Source organism: Brachionichthys hirsutus, chromosome 24 (assembly GCF_040956055.1).
Source record: "Brachionichthys hirsutus isolate HB-005 chromosome 24, CSIRO-AGI_Bhir_v1, whole genome shotgun sequence".
NCBI lineage: Eukaryota > Metazoa > Chordata > Actinopteri > Lophiiformes > Brachionichthyidae > Brachionichthys > Brachionichthys hirsutus.
This window is the reverse complement of record NC_090920.1, coordinates 3,964,396-3,979,438: the sequence shown is the minus strand read 5'-3', so window position 1 is coordinate 3,979,438 and position 15,043 is coordinate 3,964,396. Positions and strand designations below refer to the sequence as shown.

Here is a 15,043-nt window from a genome sequence, read left to right as displayed (position 1 = left end):
GTCTCCGACCAGACTTTTCATGGACGCCCTGCAGAACCATGGAGGTGACGTTTTACTGGCGGTTAAATCAATCTCCGTGTGGATTTCCAGCTGTTTTGACCTTGTCGTGGAGGGGGGGGGGGGGGTGTCCCAGGAGGAGAAGCGGCTGATTCGACTAACTGGCATGTTGTGTGTCCTTCAGGCTCGGGTCGCGTCGTTAATGCGACGCGTGATCCCCCGGAGGCTGAAGCGTACATGAGCTTCATGAAAAGGCACCGCTGCTACGACGCCGTTCCGACCAGCTGCAAGCTGATCATGTTTGACACCAGGCTGCACGTAAGAGGCAGAATCTGCTTCCTGAGGGAAACGCGTTGCAGGTCGGTTTTGTACCTTCTCATGTGAATTTGTTGCTTCCGAAGGTGAAGCAGGCCTTTTTCGCCCTGGTGGCGAACGGCTTGAGGGCTGCGCCTCTGTGGGACAGCAGCTCACAGAGATTTGTGGGTACGGGCTGCTGCTTTGCATCACCGTGAAGTTCTGTTCTGTTCTGACGCTGATGATGGAACGTGAATTAAACTTTTGTAACTTTTCTCTCACAGGCATGCTGACTATTACAGATTTCATCAACATCCTCCATTGCTACTACAAGTCCCCGATGGTAAATCGTACGCCTGTGTAGATGAAATAAAGGAGCAGTTCACTCGAATGAAAACTCAATATCCTAGCCGAGCAATAAATCAAAATAAAATGTAACTTCACCCCCAAAGCGTTTCGCCCAGCTTCTCATCAGCGTAGCAAACCACAGACGACTGAATAATCAGTTGTTTTAATTCTTACAATGTGCATATTTGTGTATAGATGTGTGTATTCATTAATGGTCATTGGGATTTTCCTCCTAAAGGTTCAAATGTATGAGCTGGAAAGTCACAGGATCGAGACGTGGAGAGGTGACTCTTTTCAAAGTAAATAACTGACAGATGATGATCGAATAACGACGCCCTCCTCCGTGAGCTTCCGTTTGAGCGCTCTGTCTGTCTTCTGTCTAGACGTCTACTTACAATGTTGGAATCACTTCCTCATTAGCATTTCTCCAGAGGCCAGGTGAGCGCACGGGCCCCCCTTAAGCAGCCTGGATCCTGTTTAAATGCTAACGGGTTTGCTCTTTCTTGTGCTCCCAGCCTCTTTGATGCCATCTATTCCCTCCTGAAACACAAGATCCACAGGCTGCCGGTCATCGACCCCGTGTCTGGGAATGTTTTGCACATTCTGACCCACAAGAGAATCCTCAAATTCCTTCATATATTTGTGAGCAAGCTTGACCTTTTTTTTTGATGTGGTTTGCTTTCACATGGCATCGATGCTCTTCTGCTTGTATTCAGTGGAGGAAAATTCCCAAGCCTACGTTCGTTGGGAAGCAGATCCACGAGCTTGGGATTGGAACATTCAGGAACATTGCCACCGTCCAGCAAACAGCGACTCTCTATGAAGCCCTTTCCATTTTCGTTGAAAGGCGGGTGTCGGCGCTGCCTGTGGTGGATGGAAACGGTACTCCGGCTTCTCTCCCCTCACATCGTCGCTCTTATTAGTCCTGACGGATGTTAATATTCTTCTTGGTCTCCGCTCAGGCAAAGTGGTGTCGCTTTACTCAAGATTCGACGTCATCGTAAGTTCTACAGAGAAGTGAGGTTTCGTTCAGGAGCGCTAAAATCTTTCCCTTTTTCTTTTTTATAAACCAAGGATGTATTTGCACTCTGTATTTTACTATCTTTTGGGGTATCTGCGTTTGCTTCACGGTAGAATCTGGCCGCCCAGAAGACGTATAACAACCTCGACGTGACGATGCAAGAGGCCATCTGCGGCCGCGTGTGTTTCGTCGAGGGAGTGATCAAGTGCTATCCCGACGAAACCTTGGAAACCATCATAGACCGCATCGTCGAGGCGGAGGTGCGTGTTCTGTTTGCTTCAAATCAGGAAACCAGAGGGATCAGCACCTTTCTTCCTGGCTATCCCAGGTCCATCGACTGGTCCTGGTGGACCGGACTAACGCAGTGAAGGGCATCATCTCTCTGTCCGATCTGCTGCAGGCCATGGTTTTAGCCCCTGCAGGTATTGATGCTCTTCTGTCTTAGCAGTGGAAAGAGAGTCCTTTCCCTCCTTTGGTACCTGTGCAGGCTTGAGTCCCAGCCGGGCACCCAGCCAGGTAGGCCCTGGTGCCCCCGTCCCCCGTCCCCGTCCCACTACAACTCCCTTCCACTCTGTTCATCTTTTCATGTGTGCACAGTAGAAAGCATCCCGCTCGCCTGTCACATGGAAATCTAAATCTTGCAAAATGCCATGCGTGTGTTTCTTGGCTGATAATTTGCATGCGAGTACGTATTGTTTTTGTTTTTTTGGGATACTAATGATGAGTTATCAGGTTTTGCTTCTGTCATTTTCAGAAATAGACTGAAAGTTCTGAAAGAACTCGCAGGAGGAAGAAGAATTTCCTGGCTGTGGTCGATGTGAGCTGCCCTTGATACTGTAATGAACCTTCATCGGTCGCAGCACAGAGCCTGTGGAGGATGCATTTGTTCAAATTGATCAATATAACTTCATTAAGTTCTGTTTATTTTTGTATTTAAAATTTCCAATAAAACTTGCTGGTCTTTTCTCTACAATTTACCTCGAGTTACACGTTACGTGGCTGAAATGTACTTGAGTTAGGAAAATGGAAAAAGTATCTGCAATATCTCCTGAAACCCATTTTCTCCAATGTGATGAAAATAATAAAATCGTCACTAGCCCGAACTGAAAATTAGGTTTTTTTATGTAATGTATATGATTTTGTAGCACCTAGTACAAAAAAAAATAAAATAGAAACCTGTAAATGTGATGTTTTGAGACGTTACATTTACAGAAGGGCGGGGCCTTTATTTATTTATTGTTGTTCTCTGGACACCGAGCTAAATTTAGTGGCGAGCTTCGTGGTGGTAACACGTAGCATTGCTGCTCTTTCCTGATGGTAATTTGGGGTACTACGTTGTTGTTCTGTGTTTACTGCCATTATTTTAGTTGATGTGAAGCGTAAACAGGAAAACACGTGACAATTCTTTTCCTCGTCATGCGTGACGTACTTGTGATACGTCCGCTTATTATGCGTTATTGGTACATCAAGTTACCAAAGTTGTGAAAAATCGGAAATATGTTTTACTACAAAATAAAGAGGCTACGCAGGAGTGCAGGATAATTTTTATGTCAGTAATTGTTTTAGTTTTAAAATGGTCACTCCTTACTTGCAAATTCTTTTTTTTTATTGTATTGCCTTTTTCCACTCGACCATTTTCACGATGCATCGTTAACTTTAGACCAAAAAAAAAAAGATTTATTTTGAAAGTCACAACCGGAAGCTTTGTGCTACGTATTTGTCAGGCTTGACGTCGGGCTGTCCCTGTAGCCTGTGATAGCCAAAACAACAAAACAAAGTAGGGAAAACATGGCGAACGAAGAGGAGGCCGGAAGCAGCCCCTCGGCTACTTCGTCTGCGGTCGGCCTGGAGGCTCTGTTTCCCGCAGGGACATCGGAGCGCGTCTGTGGAGACATAAGCCCGGAGCTCATCCGCCTGCGGGAGCGTCTTCAGGGCTGGCTATCGCAGTATGAGCCGCTCCTCCTGTGGGTGCAGAAGCTGCTGGTCTGGGAGAGGCCGTTTTACAGCATCTCTGTCGCGCTGACACTCAACACTTTATTCTGGTAAGCATCGATCACCCTTCCCCGCCTCTTCGCAGCTTGCTAAAGCTACACCGAACGTCACTAGCCGACTGGCTAACGTCAACAAGCCTAGCGAAAGGAATTAGCTAATCCCACGTCGTTAGCTTAATGCTAACCTAGCATGCAAGCAAGTTCAAACTTCAGCACGGCAAATCTGGCGCAATACTTTCAACAGTTTCAGATAAAAACACACAAACCAGATAAGAAATGTTTTTGTTTTTTTACTTGTTACGCTTGTTGGCGTTTGTTAGCTTTTAACTCCTGGCGCTCATGGCAAACTAAATTGCGCAGGCCTTGCTAATCATCTGTTAGCAGCAGGCAGATAACAGAGGCGCTATTAATATGCATTACGACACTGATGTATTATTATTTATTGTTTTAATCTGTTTGCGCGCACACCCATGTCTCCGCAGGTTCATGTCCTCCACCTCCCTGCGGCCGCTGTTCCTGCTCAGCGCGTCCCTGCTGGGGCTGATGCTGCTGGAGAGATGGAAGCACAAGCTGCCCCGAAATATGGGTAAAACGGGCCTTTATGTGGTTTCATGTTCCGCTTCGAGTCTCTGCGCTGTGATCATCTGTTTATCGATCTTATCTGAATAAGATGTATTTTAATATGCCTTTTATTACATTTCTATCATCACCACTTTTCATGTGTGGAGCTGCAGATTTGTGTTTTGGTGCTTTTTCTCTATTAAACACTCGTTTTGACGTCTTTCTCCTGCAGTTCATCATACAGAAGCTCCACCTGTGCAAAGGTATGTTTTGTTCTCGCTATTATCTCAGTGTATCTTTTCTCTTTGCTGATTCAACATGCGTTACTAGGAATGGATCCTTCTGGTACTGAGTTTGTCGTATTCAGGGATCGTCTCCCCTCAGGACGATGCGTTCATGGGCGTGGGATCCTGCAGATCCTGTCGTTTGTCGTCTCAGAACGGCCTGCAGCACTTTTAAATCCGCCTTTGTGTCGTGCTAATTCTCTGTCCGTGCGTTCTCGTCGTGCGAGCAGCGACACGATGGGGGCGGAGCAGCGTCTGCTCAGCGTCGCCGAGCTCAGCCACCACCTGGCGGAGAGCTACGTGGCCTGCTGCCTGTACCTGCAGGAAATGTTGCAGTTCAAACGGCAGAACCACGGCAAGGTGCGTCCCGTTTCAACGAAGCGTGGCTTCATTCGGGCCGAGGCCCGATCCAAAGTCTTTTTAGCATTTTGTTCTGAGGGGTAATAAATGGAAAAGCAGGCGCCGCAGACTTTTGTTCTGTCCTCAGTTCTGCGTGATGACCTGCAGCAGCTGTTTTGTCCTGGCTGTCGTTGGACATTACGTACCCGGAATCATGATCTCCTATATTATCGGTGAGTCGCTAGTGGGCCGCGCCAGCGGTCTAACCCTGAGAGGTCAGGATAAATCCTGAGAGGTCAGGATAAATCACCTGGCTGTCGTCCTCATCCCCTCTCAGCGCTGAGCATGCTGCTGTGGCCGCTGGTCGTGTACCACGAGCTCATCCAGAGGATGTACACGGGCCTGGAGCCGATCCTCATGAAGCTGGACTACAGCATGAAGGGAGACACTGAGCGCCGCAAGCACGACAAGAGGAGTGAGTGCTGGGCGTCGGCTTGGCCGAAGCCGTCAGAACGCAGAACGCACGCCGCTCGCGTCGGTCGCCTCGGCGGGAGGGCTTGAGGAAGCGTTGCCGTCCTTCATCACCGTCGACGTATTTCTGTTTGTTCTAACAGAGGTGAAGAAGGAGAGCGAGGAGGGAGACGAGCCCCGGGCTGAAACGGAGAGCGAGGAGGACGAGGAGGAGGAGCTGTCCTGCTTCGCGCCGACGGTACGGAAGCGTCCGGCTCGTTGTTCCCTTTTGTTTTGGTTGTCACGGCGATGTAACGCGGCGGCTTGGTCGACCAGGTGGACGTGAAGACCACCGCCCTGGCCATGGCCATCACTGACTCGGAGCTGTCGGACGAGGAGGCGTCCATCCTGGAGAGCGGCGGGTTCTCGGTGTCCAGAGCGACGACTCCTCAGCTCGCCGACCTGTCTGAAGGTAAAGACGTTAGAGAGCGGCGCCTCTATTCCATCCTAAAACGTCGTCTCTGGCAGATCTGGACCAGCAGAGTTTCCACGGCGACCCGGAGGAGCCCTTCCTGCGCGATCTCCCAGAGTTCCCCTCGGTGGAGGAGTTCCCTTCGGTGGAGCACGACCTCCTCCACTTCCCTCTGCGAGTCCCCGCCCAGTCGGAGGAGGAGCCCTTGAGCCCCGCCAGTCTCCTCATTCAGCACCTCGCGTCTCCGCTCCACTTTGTGAACACGCACTTCAACGGACACGGGCGACCCCCTGGGGGCGAGGAGGGCGCGCTGCCTGCGGGGGAGGAGGGGGGAGGGCGGAGGGCCGGGGAGGAGGCGGCCGCGGCGACCCGGGGCGCTCAGCGGCGCTCTCTGGAGTCCTTGAGCGAGGAGATCGTGAGCACAGCCATCTCCACCGTGGTGCAGAACACTCTGTCGGCCCTGCTGCGCTCCAGCGAGGCCGGCGAGGAGCCTTCCCTGGCCGAGTTCCTCCCCACCGAAACCCCCCTGGATGCCCTGGAGACCTCCGCCGACTCCACAGCCAACGCGACGCCGGCGGCTGGCGAGGACGAGGACCCGGACGCGGCGAAGGCGAGCGAGGAGATGCCCGACGACACTCTGGTCCCGACTGAGGAAGAGGAGGACTTTGAGCTTCTGGACCAAAGCGAGCTGGAGATGCTGGAGGAAGGACTTGAGCTCAGCTCTGACACGCAGCCGATGGAAGGCGCTCCAGACCCGGCGCCGTCTCCTCGGCGGCAACCACAGTCGTAGCTTCCCCGCCTCCGGCTCCAACTGTGTGTTTGTTTGTTAGAACATTATATCAGCGCATATTGTTATGTAGAGAACAATTATGAGGCGTTTGTGGTTAGTTGGTGATTGTGTTGCAGAAGGTTTCGTTCAGCCTCGGCATCCAGGACCTTCGGCTCTCATCAGGTAGCGTTCAGGTCATCGGCGCCGCGCCGCTACCTGGTAGCATCGTGTTACAGCTCGTCTGGTTTTGTTTGATAAATTTAGCAACCGTTTCACTGGAGTAAAAAAAAAAAACGCCGGCGACTCTCATGTCGGAATAACGACGGCTTCAGTTTCACGCCGGGTTGGGAAGCGGGTGTTGAGATGTTGGGTTATTGGATTATTAATATATGTCATAAATTATTTAATTTAACGGTCAGTAGATGAAACTTTATTGTCGAGCTGACGGAGAGTTGAACGTACGTCTAACCTTTGGGATCTGCTCCGATTGGGCGACGGTAACGGTTTTAATGGCGACGCCGCGGGTTTGAAACGAGTTTTAGTCCGATTCCTGCGGTATCCCTCGCTTTATCCTCGCCTCCGAGTTCCGACAGAGACGGTCGGTCATTGATGGTCTCTCACTCGTTGCCTAGGAGACGGAATCTTTCACGTTGTTGGTAAGAGATCTTCACCTTTGCACGTGAGAAATGTTCCTGAATTTGTTCCCGTGTAATTGACGGCTCGTTTTTATTCATATTTGGGACGGCGTCGATTTTCCACACACGGCGATGTCATCTCCACTGTTTGTACACGTTTGACCTTTCTACCTTGGAGTCGGACGTGGATCGATCAGACCCGTTTGTCTCGTCATCGCCTGATATCTCTGGCTGCTGCTCGACATCAGAGTAACCTAATCCAGTGTTCTCATCCATCGGTTCGGCTTCCACCACTCGGCAGCCGAGTCTCAGGCGTGGGTTGTACAAACTGAAAATAGCATTGCGACGTGTCCGTGTCCCCCGATTTGTTGTAGTGCGTTTATTTGTACGCATCCTCTCCTTTTTATGGCCGATGGTGTAAAAATGCTTTAAAAAAAAAGAGAGAGAGATATATATTCTGCATGTAAAAAAAAAAACCCGGCACTCTTGTTCAAGTTCTTCTTGTCGGCTGCACAATTTGTGAGAAAAGAAAAGTCTATATTTGTTTGTTTTAAAGAGCCCATTAAAGTCTGTTTGCCGACCAGAGCGTGTTTTGCGGCGGCGGCGGTGCCGTTTCGGAGACCGCCCGACTGTAAATGGAAGCGGGTGGCGGGTGGTGGCGTCAAAAGCAGAGAGATGAGCTAGCTTGTGCGGCAGCGCCTGTTAAGCTTATTTTCTATTTTCTCCTTTTTCCATAAAGCGCTCAGTTTGATCTTTTGACATCCAAAAACGTGACGGCTGTGGATGAGATGGAGACTCCGCGTGTGAACGTCCGAATAAAAGGACAAACTGAAACGAACCTTGTTGCACGACTTTATCTGATTCGTTCTGGATCTCAAGGTTGGGCCAAGATGGCGTCTTGATGGACGAGTTCTGTGACGAATCTGGAGGAACTGGTCCGGTTCCATTCCTTCAGGATAATCTAAGCATCAACTGTTCAGCCTGGTGAGTCACGGCTTCCCCACAGGAAAGATAAACGGCAAATCATTTGCAGACTTGGGAACGCTCTTCTGGATCCGGACCGGACCTGCAGTGTTCTGCTCCAAGCCGCTTCTCCTGAGGCAGGAAAACCAGCTGTTAGCGCTTCAGAAGCATTTCAAAAAACCAGTCCTGACTGGTTGACTGGACCGACCTGTCTGAGCTCCTCTGCAAAAAGCCGAAGCCTGCCCCTCAGCTCGTCGTCGACGGTGACATCACGACGCGCCGACCACCCGCCGCCTGTGAAGGTGACTGGGATTGAGAGGACAATGCCGTCTGGGAGATCACAGTAGCCTGCGAACGGTCAAAGACGATCAAGTGCATCAGTCGAATCCGGCTTTGGGTATCTAACCGCGCGTTGTGATTGGCTGCGTTTTCACCGTGGCAAGCTCCACCGATGGAGAAAACCTCCTGTGAGGCACAAACGCCGTTCCAGGCCTCCAGGACACGGAGGATGGCGTTGCCTCGGGACATGGCGGCTCCTCCGCAGGCCGCGGAAGCCTTGGCTGCACGCCGACGGCGAACCAGATCCTGAAGCTCCGCCTGCAACCGTTTCCTGAGAGAGAGAGAGAATCATTGGACCGACCCGTCCAGAACCGAGCGTTGTGCAGTTCTAACATTGGCACAGAGAACAGAATGTATTGATTAGCATTATTATTATTAACCGGATGCTGTTTACAGACCCCTCCGTGAGGATCTTTAGGACTGGTTGGGAGAAGGAAGCCGGGCCTTTGATCGGCCCGTCGTAGTTGAACACTTTCGCCCTCTGCAGGTCGATGTAGAAACTACCGCTGACGTTTCCCCATGTGATGACGTCGGTGACGTCTGGAGCGGAAGGGTCTGTCAGAATGCAGAGTTGATAAATATTGTTGCGATTATTTTTCTCGTGATTACCTGAAGGCCTCACTTTCAGCTTCTTTGCGACGGTCGCCCTGGCTTCAGTCTCCAGCCGAGTTGCCATGGTGACAAACTGGCGGTTGCTGATGGAGCGGGCGTTGTCCAGAAGCAGCGAGCATCTCAGGTTGGCAAACGAGTCAGCAGAAACGATCACCTTCACCTCCTTGTTGGCCTGCGTGTCGATACGCCGCCCGTACTCTCTGTACCTGTCTGAGATGTGCGTCAGCTTCTTCCTCTCATGTTCCTTCTCATTCTCATTATCTGCGATGCTGCACTCGTCAAGCAGCAGAATGACGTGTGCTTCTTGGAAGGCCTGTTCCAGATCTGTGTGAGTGGTCACCTATGAAGAAAGAGGGTTAGATGCCTTTGTCTTTCTGAGGCGGATTAAAATGTTGTTTGTTTTTTTGCAAATTCCACACTTGATAGAGCTGATGGAGCGCCAGGTCTTCTGTCTCCATCCTCAGCTGCTGCAACTCGCCCTCGCTCCCATCCAAGTCCAAAAGATGGAGGCTGATTGCGGAAATGTTGGGGAACACCTCAGCAGAAAGCAGATTGGGGATCAGGAAGGGGCAGGTTGTGCCGAGAGCGCTGGAAAGGTGAAGAAAATCGACGTGCACGCCCTCTTCACTCAACTTCAAACATTTCTCCTTCTCTTTGTGGTTGATCATTTGTACCGGCTCACCCACTGATCCATATGTGAAGAGGCTTGATGAGACTGATACGATGCTGCTCCTCTGCAACGAGGTTCACCTTAGATTCGAGATTCTCTGCTGCAACGCTGAGCATTATATCTGTGGGCATGTCCGACGTGATGCTGTAGTAGTGCTGCACAACAACAATTAAAGGATTAAGGGAGACAGGAAGTGAATTTAATTGTGATAGCTGAATATATGCTTACCTGGCAATGCTCTAGGAAGTCACTGAAGCCCCCTAAGAGCATCCCTCTGCCCCCCCGGGCCACCAGTTCCCTCCAAATCAAAGGGGAATGCTTGTGTTTCCAGCCATTTCTGTTACAGGTGGCCTCCAGCCACTCCTACCAAGGGGAGGGGGGGGGGGGGGGCAGGACATAACAAAGGTTGCAGAAATGATATGCGAATATATCAATGAAGAACATCATTAAATATAAATATATTTGACCTCCCATTCGTCCGGGAGGATGGAAATCTTGTGGATCCTGAAGTCTGGTAGAGATCCCTGCAGCCTGTCTGCTAAGAGTTCCGCTTTGGCGTAATGAGGGCAGTCCGCTTTGCCTAAAAATACAAACACGAATCGAAGTATTATATTTTTACATTCGGCTAAATGCTAACGTGTGTAAATATTATCAAACCTTACCAGCAAGAACAAATTTTGCCATTTTGGCTGAGTGGAGTCGGTTGCTAACAAACTCTGTGTGTTGCGCTTATTTTGATCCGTGTAGGAAACACCGCTAACAAAAACAAAAGGAGCGGAACTTGTGATTACTGCGTTACCTTCACATTATTTACGTCTATCATGTTTATATATATATATAAACTAATTTGCTAACCATTAAAAATATGATAATTGATACGTTTTATATTTACAATTAATATTAGATTTTGTCAGTGCGCATGCGCCACCTAGTTGCTAGGGGGACCGAATATTTCAGCGCACACAGCATGGCATGACAGGAAGGAACGCAGTGTCACGGATTTGATGGATTTCAGTTCAATGTAGCTCTGCGTGTCGTCGTCGAACATATTTTCCGAGATTCCTAAAGTACTATATATTACTTTAAGACAATTATATTGTCTTGAAGTATTTTCCTGCTGCACTTTATTGTGAGTAAAGTAGAGCCTCCGGTTAGCAAGCTAATGTAAGCTACTCGGCGTTCGAGTGGGTTTTGTTGACCTTGTCGGCAGCTCAATCAGGCCTCAACCATCGAATGGACCCGGAACCTAAAGTAAAACAGCGCAATTTAATAGTTGCTAGTTGAGTAGCAACTTGGTTGCTATTGCTAAACAGTTCGTCTTGATAGTTTGTAGCTACGTGTTCCACACAGGACAAGTGTTGTAGTCCTTTCAGGTAGTGTTGTAGTCCTTTCATCGAACCTACACGGTTTTTTTGTTCTGTTTTTACGTCCTCACAGTTATTGGAGAAGAATGTCTGTCTGGATAACGGAGGAGCTCATGAGACGCTGCTTCCGCTTTCGTAGCCGCACGTCAGTTTGGCAGCAGAGCTACTTCCGGTTTCCAACCAAACACGCGTCTCTCCCAAGTCAGCGGTTGGCACACATCTGGTCTGTAAGGCCGAGCCGGACGTGCCCGGCCGGCGGCCTCGTCGGATCGCTGAGGTTTTACTGGGACGCCGATCACAGCGGGGAGCCGCAGCGGGGCTCGCTGCCCGCCGAGCTCCGAACGGGATCGGCCTCGGCTCAGAAAGCGCACATCTCTCCGTTTCGGGATCAGCTGCAGCACTGCGTCTGCCCGTCGGACGTGTTGGACCTCGCAGTGGGCTACGTCCTCACGGCCCACGAGGTCAGCTGGTCCCTGTCCCAGATGTGGATCACCATCCGGGTGATGACGATCGAGCAGACGCGCTACGAGCTGCAGCTGATGTTTCAGCACCCCGCCTTCGACGAGCTGCTCCAACGGGCCGTGACGATGGTGGGGCAGATGCAGAATTCCAACCTGGCCTACTCTCTCATATCCATGGTGCGTCTGGGCGTGCCCCAACAGAGCCGGGTGGTCCAGACTTTCCTCCGGGCCTGTCAGGTAGGCATCGGGCTTTGGGCCGGGCTTTGGGCCGTGTTGCTTTTTTACGGCGCCTTGTTCACCAACAGGAGAACCTGAACGGCTTTAATGAGACGAGCCTGTCCATCCTGGCGTCCTGCCTGGCTCTTATGGAAGAGAGCCCCAACGTTGCTGGTCTTAAGGAGGGCATGAGGTCGGAACTATAAACTGATTATTGCTGCCTGTAAATTGCCACAAATTCGTTTTTTTTTTTTTTTTTTATAGCGGTGCCTTTTTAGGTAACATTTAAATTCTGTCTATTGTGGCTGTGATAGGCTGGTTGTTAAAGCCCGCCTTCCTACGATCACTAATGTCACGGCTGTCCAGACCATGATGCATCTTTCGGGGAAAGATTGTCCACCAGATCTCAAGCAGAAACTCGAGGTCGGTGCAGTTCGGGGGGGGTTCGAGCTGACATTCCATTTTTGGATTGTAGCCGTGAAATGCGATCCCAAAATGGAAACAGAAACTATTTTCAGGACCGTGGATCCGATCTAAAGATCGCTTGCACGTTCTGCTTTCTCCAGGAAAAGGTTTTGTCGATGGCCGACCAGTTCGACATTCGCAACGGCTGCAAAATACTGCTCACCATGGCTTCCATGAAGTTCCACTCCATACCGCTGCTGCTCTTCTGCGCTAAAATGATCAGAGGTGAAAACCCGACTGAAACCTTTGAGTGGCGTCGCCGACCTGCTGTTGCTCTTCGGTTCTTTATCACAAGCGGTTCTCTCCGGTAGAACACATGGACGAAATCCCCGTCACAAACCTGCTGGCCATCCTGGGCGCCTGCGACGAGCTGCTGTTCAGACACTTGAGTCTCTTCGCTGACATTTCCGACCACGTCGCCTCGACGGAAATGTGCAGCAACAAGCAGGTTTGGTTCTTACCCGAACACGACGCCGCGTCTGGCGTGCAGACAGTTCACGGCTGCCTTTCTGTCTGCTTTCAGTTGCTCTTTTTCATGTCCAAGTTTAAGAGGCTCAGGTTCTGCCCCACAGCCTTGATGGAGGTTTTTGCCGAGACGGTGATTTCCAAACCGGACACTATTACACGCAAAGACATGTTCTGCATCCTCAGCGTGTACGCTTATTTCAACTACGACCTGCAGCAGCGGAGACAACCGTAGGTCTCGCTTGGAGCCGCCTTTCGCTATCGGATGCTCTGCGGTGTCCTTGACTGCTGGGTCTCGGTTGGGTTCCATCGTTCTCCTGCAGGTTCCTGGACAGTCTCACTCGGGTTCTGGATTCCTATTTGCCCAGCATGGCGCCGTCCGACTTGTTGAAAGTTGTTTCTTCCCTGTGTGTTCTGGGGCATTTCCCGGCCGCCCCTCTGCAGCAACTCCTGCACAGCAGTGCGGTCGATACGTTTAGGACTGCAGGTCAGAGACCCGCGTCAGCACCACGACTTCTTAGGATCCTTCGTCCCTCGGTGTTTATTTATTTGCCACTTCTTCTCCCCCCCCCCCCCCCCGTTCCTCTGCAGGGCTCAGTGTTGTGAAAAAGAGGACTTTTCAGATCGTGGATTCGTGTCTCCGTATCGACCGTCCGCCGCATCTCACGGCGCTCAGCGTTCCCACATTTCTGCTGGAAGACTCCCCAGGAAGTAATCTAGCAGAGAAGACATGGCTCGCTCAGAACCTGCAGGCTCTGGTGAAGGATCAGGAAGGTTCCACCGTGCAGGATTCGATGGTGGAGAACTTCTACTTCATAGGTGAAGACAAAACTTTGGAGAATAAGGTTTATGCAGCCGGATTGTGTGATTTCCTGTCGTGGAATCGGAGTCGTCTTTATGGTTCCCCGAGTGCCCGTAGTGTGTTTTTGATCTGGCTTCTCAACCTTCAGACGGCGTGATAAATAAACCGAGCCGACCTTCCGTTCCCGGGGGAAGTACGGATTCAGGAGAAGAACGTTCTCCAGCAACGTGCAGTCAAAGGTAAGATGTTGGGATTTGTTGTGTGGAGTGATTTTCCTTTCCGGCGACGCCCGCGTGCAACGAGGCCCCGGACGTGGTTCGTTTTAAAAACGCTGAGATTAGCCCCGCGGCGGTTTAAATCCCATTTTGAGCCCATTTAAATGTTTGAAATGAAGAAATATTATGACGGTCAAATCCAATAAATGGCTGAGTAGGAATGCATCTCATTTCTGCGTAGATTGTCGTTTGTGTTAAACACCAGAGGCGACGCTTAGTAGCGTCACTAAGTACCGATCTGCTGGAGAAAGGAAGTCGCCTCTGTTCTTACTGAAGAGGCTCCTGTGTTGCAGAATCGCAGTGATCTGGGACCCGTACTCCTTCTGCTTGGGAACATCCCATCCCTGCGGCCTGCTGGCTGTCAAGATTCGCCATCTGAAGATCCTGGGCTTCGACCAAGTCTTGGTGAGACACGAACCCGGTTTAGCTCAGAATCCCATGTGCCAGCCAGCGTGACGAGATCATCCTGACGCCCTGCTCCTGTCGCGCAGGCACTGCAGCTGCCTGTACGCTACATGTCGAACGATGACAGGCTAAATTATCTCCGGAGGAAGATTTTCCCGGAACACTACGGTTCAGATACGGAGCCTGAAGCGGAAGAAACTGGGATCTTGTCCTAATCCAAGCTTTGTAAAGGATGGAGAATATAAGTAACGAAATAAACAAGATCTTGGTTACATTTTGTAAAGTGTGACCACGTGGAAAGAAAAAAAAATGTCACGCGTTCTTGTTTTCTTTAAATCGTCAATTTATTTCACCAAATGACTGGATAAAACCAAACTGAAATGGTTTTGACTTTCACGAGCCGATGACTCAGACCTGAATGACACCGATAAAGCCGACGACGACTGACGTGTTTCTGCACAGAATCTGCAAGGCAGCGGCGGAAAACGCAAGGAGGGGGGAAGAGAGGGAGGGAGGGAGGCAGGAAGCGGCTGCGGGTTGCTGCGGGTTGTTGTTCTCTGATAACGGTTCAAGACGACGTTCAGGCTTCTTGGAGAAAAATGTTTGCCGTCAATCCGTGACTTGATTTAGATTTTTATCAGCATCGCTCGTTGAAACACCTTTTTGTTTTCTTCAATTATAATAGTAAATGAAATCCTTCACGCTAGCTCCGAGCTGAACGAACCCTCGCGTGTGGTTGAATCCCCTCATTCAGCCGCCGCCTTATGTTGCGACCGCGGATTCCTACTACGCGTGTGTGTGTGTGTGAGTGTGAGAGAGAGGTCATGTGATTGTGGCACGGTGTA

At 50.5% G+C, this 15,043-nt stretch overlaps 4 protein-coding genes across 4 annotated transcripts; 3 read left to right on the top strand and 1 right to left on the bottom strand.

The window, feature by feature from the left end:
• The first annotated feature begins 27 nt into the window (after nt 1-27).
• prkag3a (protein kinase, AMP-activated, gamma 3a non-catalytic subunit) lies at nt 28-2,105 on the top strand. The gene is made up of 11 exons (XM_068756429.1): nt 28-44; nt 182-315; nt 399-480; nt 576-634; nt 878-923; nt 1,023-1,077; nt 1,155-1,281; nt 1,356-1,521; nt 1,602-1,639; nt 1,774-1,920; nt 1,989-2,105. The coding sequence occupies exons 2-11, from the start codon at nt 235-237 to the stop codon at nt 2,103-2,105; spliced, it is 918 nt and encodes a 305-aa protein (XP_068612530.1). The 5' UTR covers nt 28-44; nt 182-234.
• A 1,342-nt stretch (nt 2,106-3,447) lies between these two features.
• On the top strand, nt 3,448-7,999 carry retreg2 (reticulophagy regulator family member 2). The gene is made up of 9 exons (XM_068756426.1): nt 3,448-3,702; nt 4,134-4,237; nt 4,445-4,475; nt 4,727-4,856; nt 4,984-5,068; nt 5,173-5,310; nt 5,450-5,544; nt 5,622-5,757; nt 5,814-7,999. Exons 1-9 carry the CDS (start codon nt 3,449-3,451, stop codon nt 6,545-6,547), a joined length of 1,707 nt encoding a protein of 568 aa, XP_068612527.1. The 5' UTR covers nt 3,448; the 3' UTR covers nt 6,548-7,999.
• A 5-nt stretch (nt 8,000-8,004) lies between these two features.
• mdh1b (malate dehydrogenase 1B, NAD (soluble)) lies at nt 8,005-10,493 on the bottom strand. Its single transcript, XM_068756427.1, has 10 exons — nt 10,408-10,493; nt 10,213-10,325; nt 9,974-10,108; nt 9,758-9,900; nt 9,495-9,663; nt 9,073-9,415; nt 8,862-9,003; nt 8,559-8,734; nt 8,333-8,472; nt 8,005-8,256 (listed from the first exon to the last, which is right to left on the bottom strand). Exons 1-10 carry the CDS (start codon nt 10,427-10,429, stop codon nt 8,185-8,187), a joined length of 1,455 nt encoding a protein of 484 aa, XP_068612528.1. The 5' UTR covers nt 10,430-10,493; the 3' UTR covers nt 8,005-8,184.
• Nucleotides 10,494-10,741: 248 nt separating this feature from the next.
• On the top strand, nt 10,742-14,493 carry fastkd2 (FAST kinase domains 2). Its single transcript, XM_068756473.1, has 12 exons — nt 10,742-10,874; nt 11,183-11,807; nt 11,876-11,979; nt 12,101-12,209; nt 12,353-12,476; nt 12,563-12,699; nt 12,775-12,947; nt 13,040-13,216; nt 13,315-13,535; nt 13,667-13,757; nt 14,087-14,198; nt 14,285-14,493. The coding sequence occupies exons 2-12, from the start codon at nt 11,196-11,198 to the stop codon at nt 14,411-14,413; spliced, it is 1,989 nt and encodes a 662-aa protein (XP_068612574.1). The 5' UTR covers nt 10,742-10,874; nt 11,183-11,195; the 3' UTR covers nt 14,414-14,493.
• The last annotated feature ends 550 nt before the right edge of the window (nt 14,494-15,043 follow it).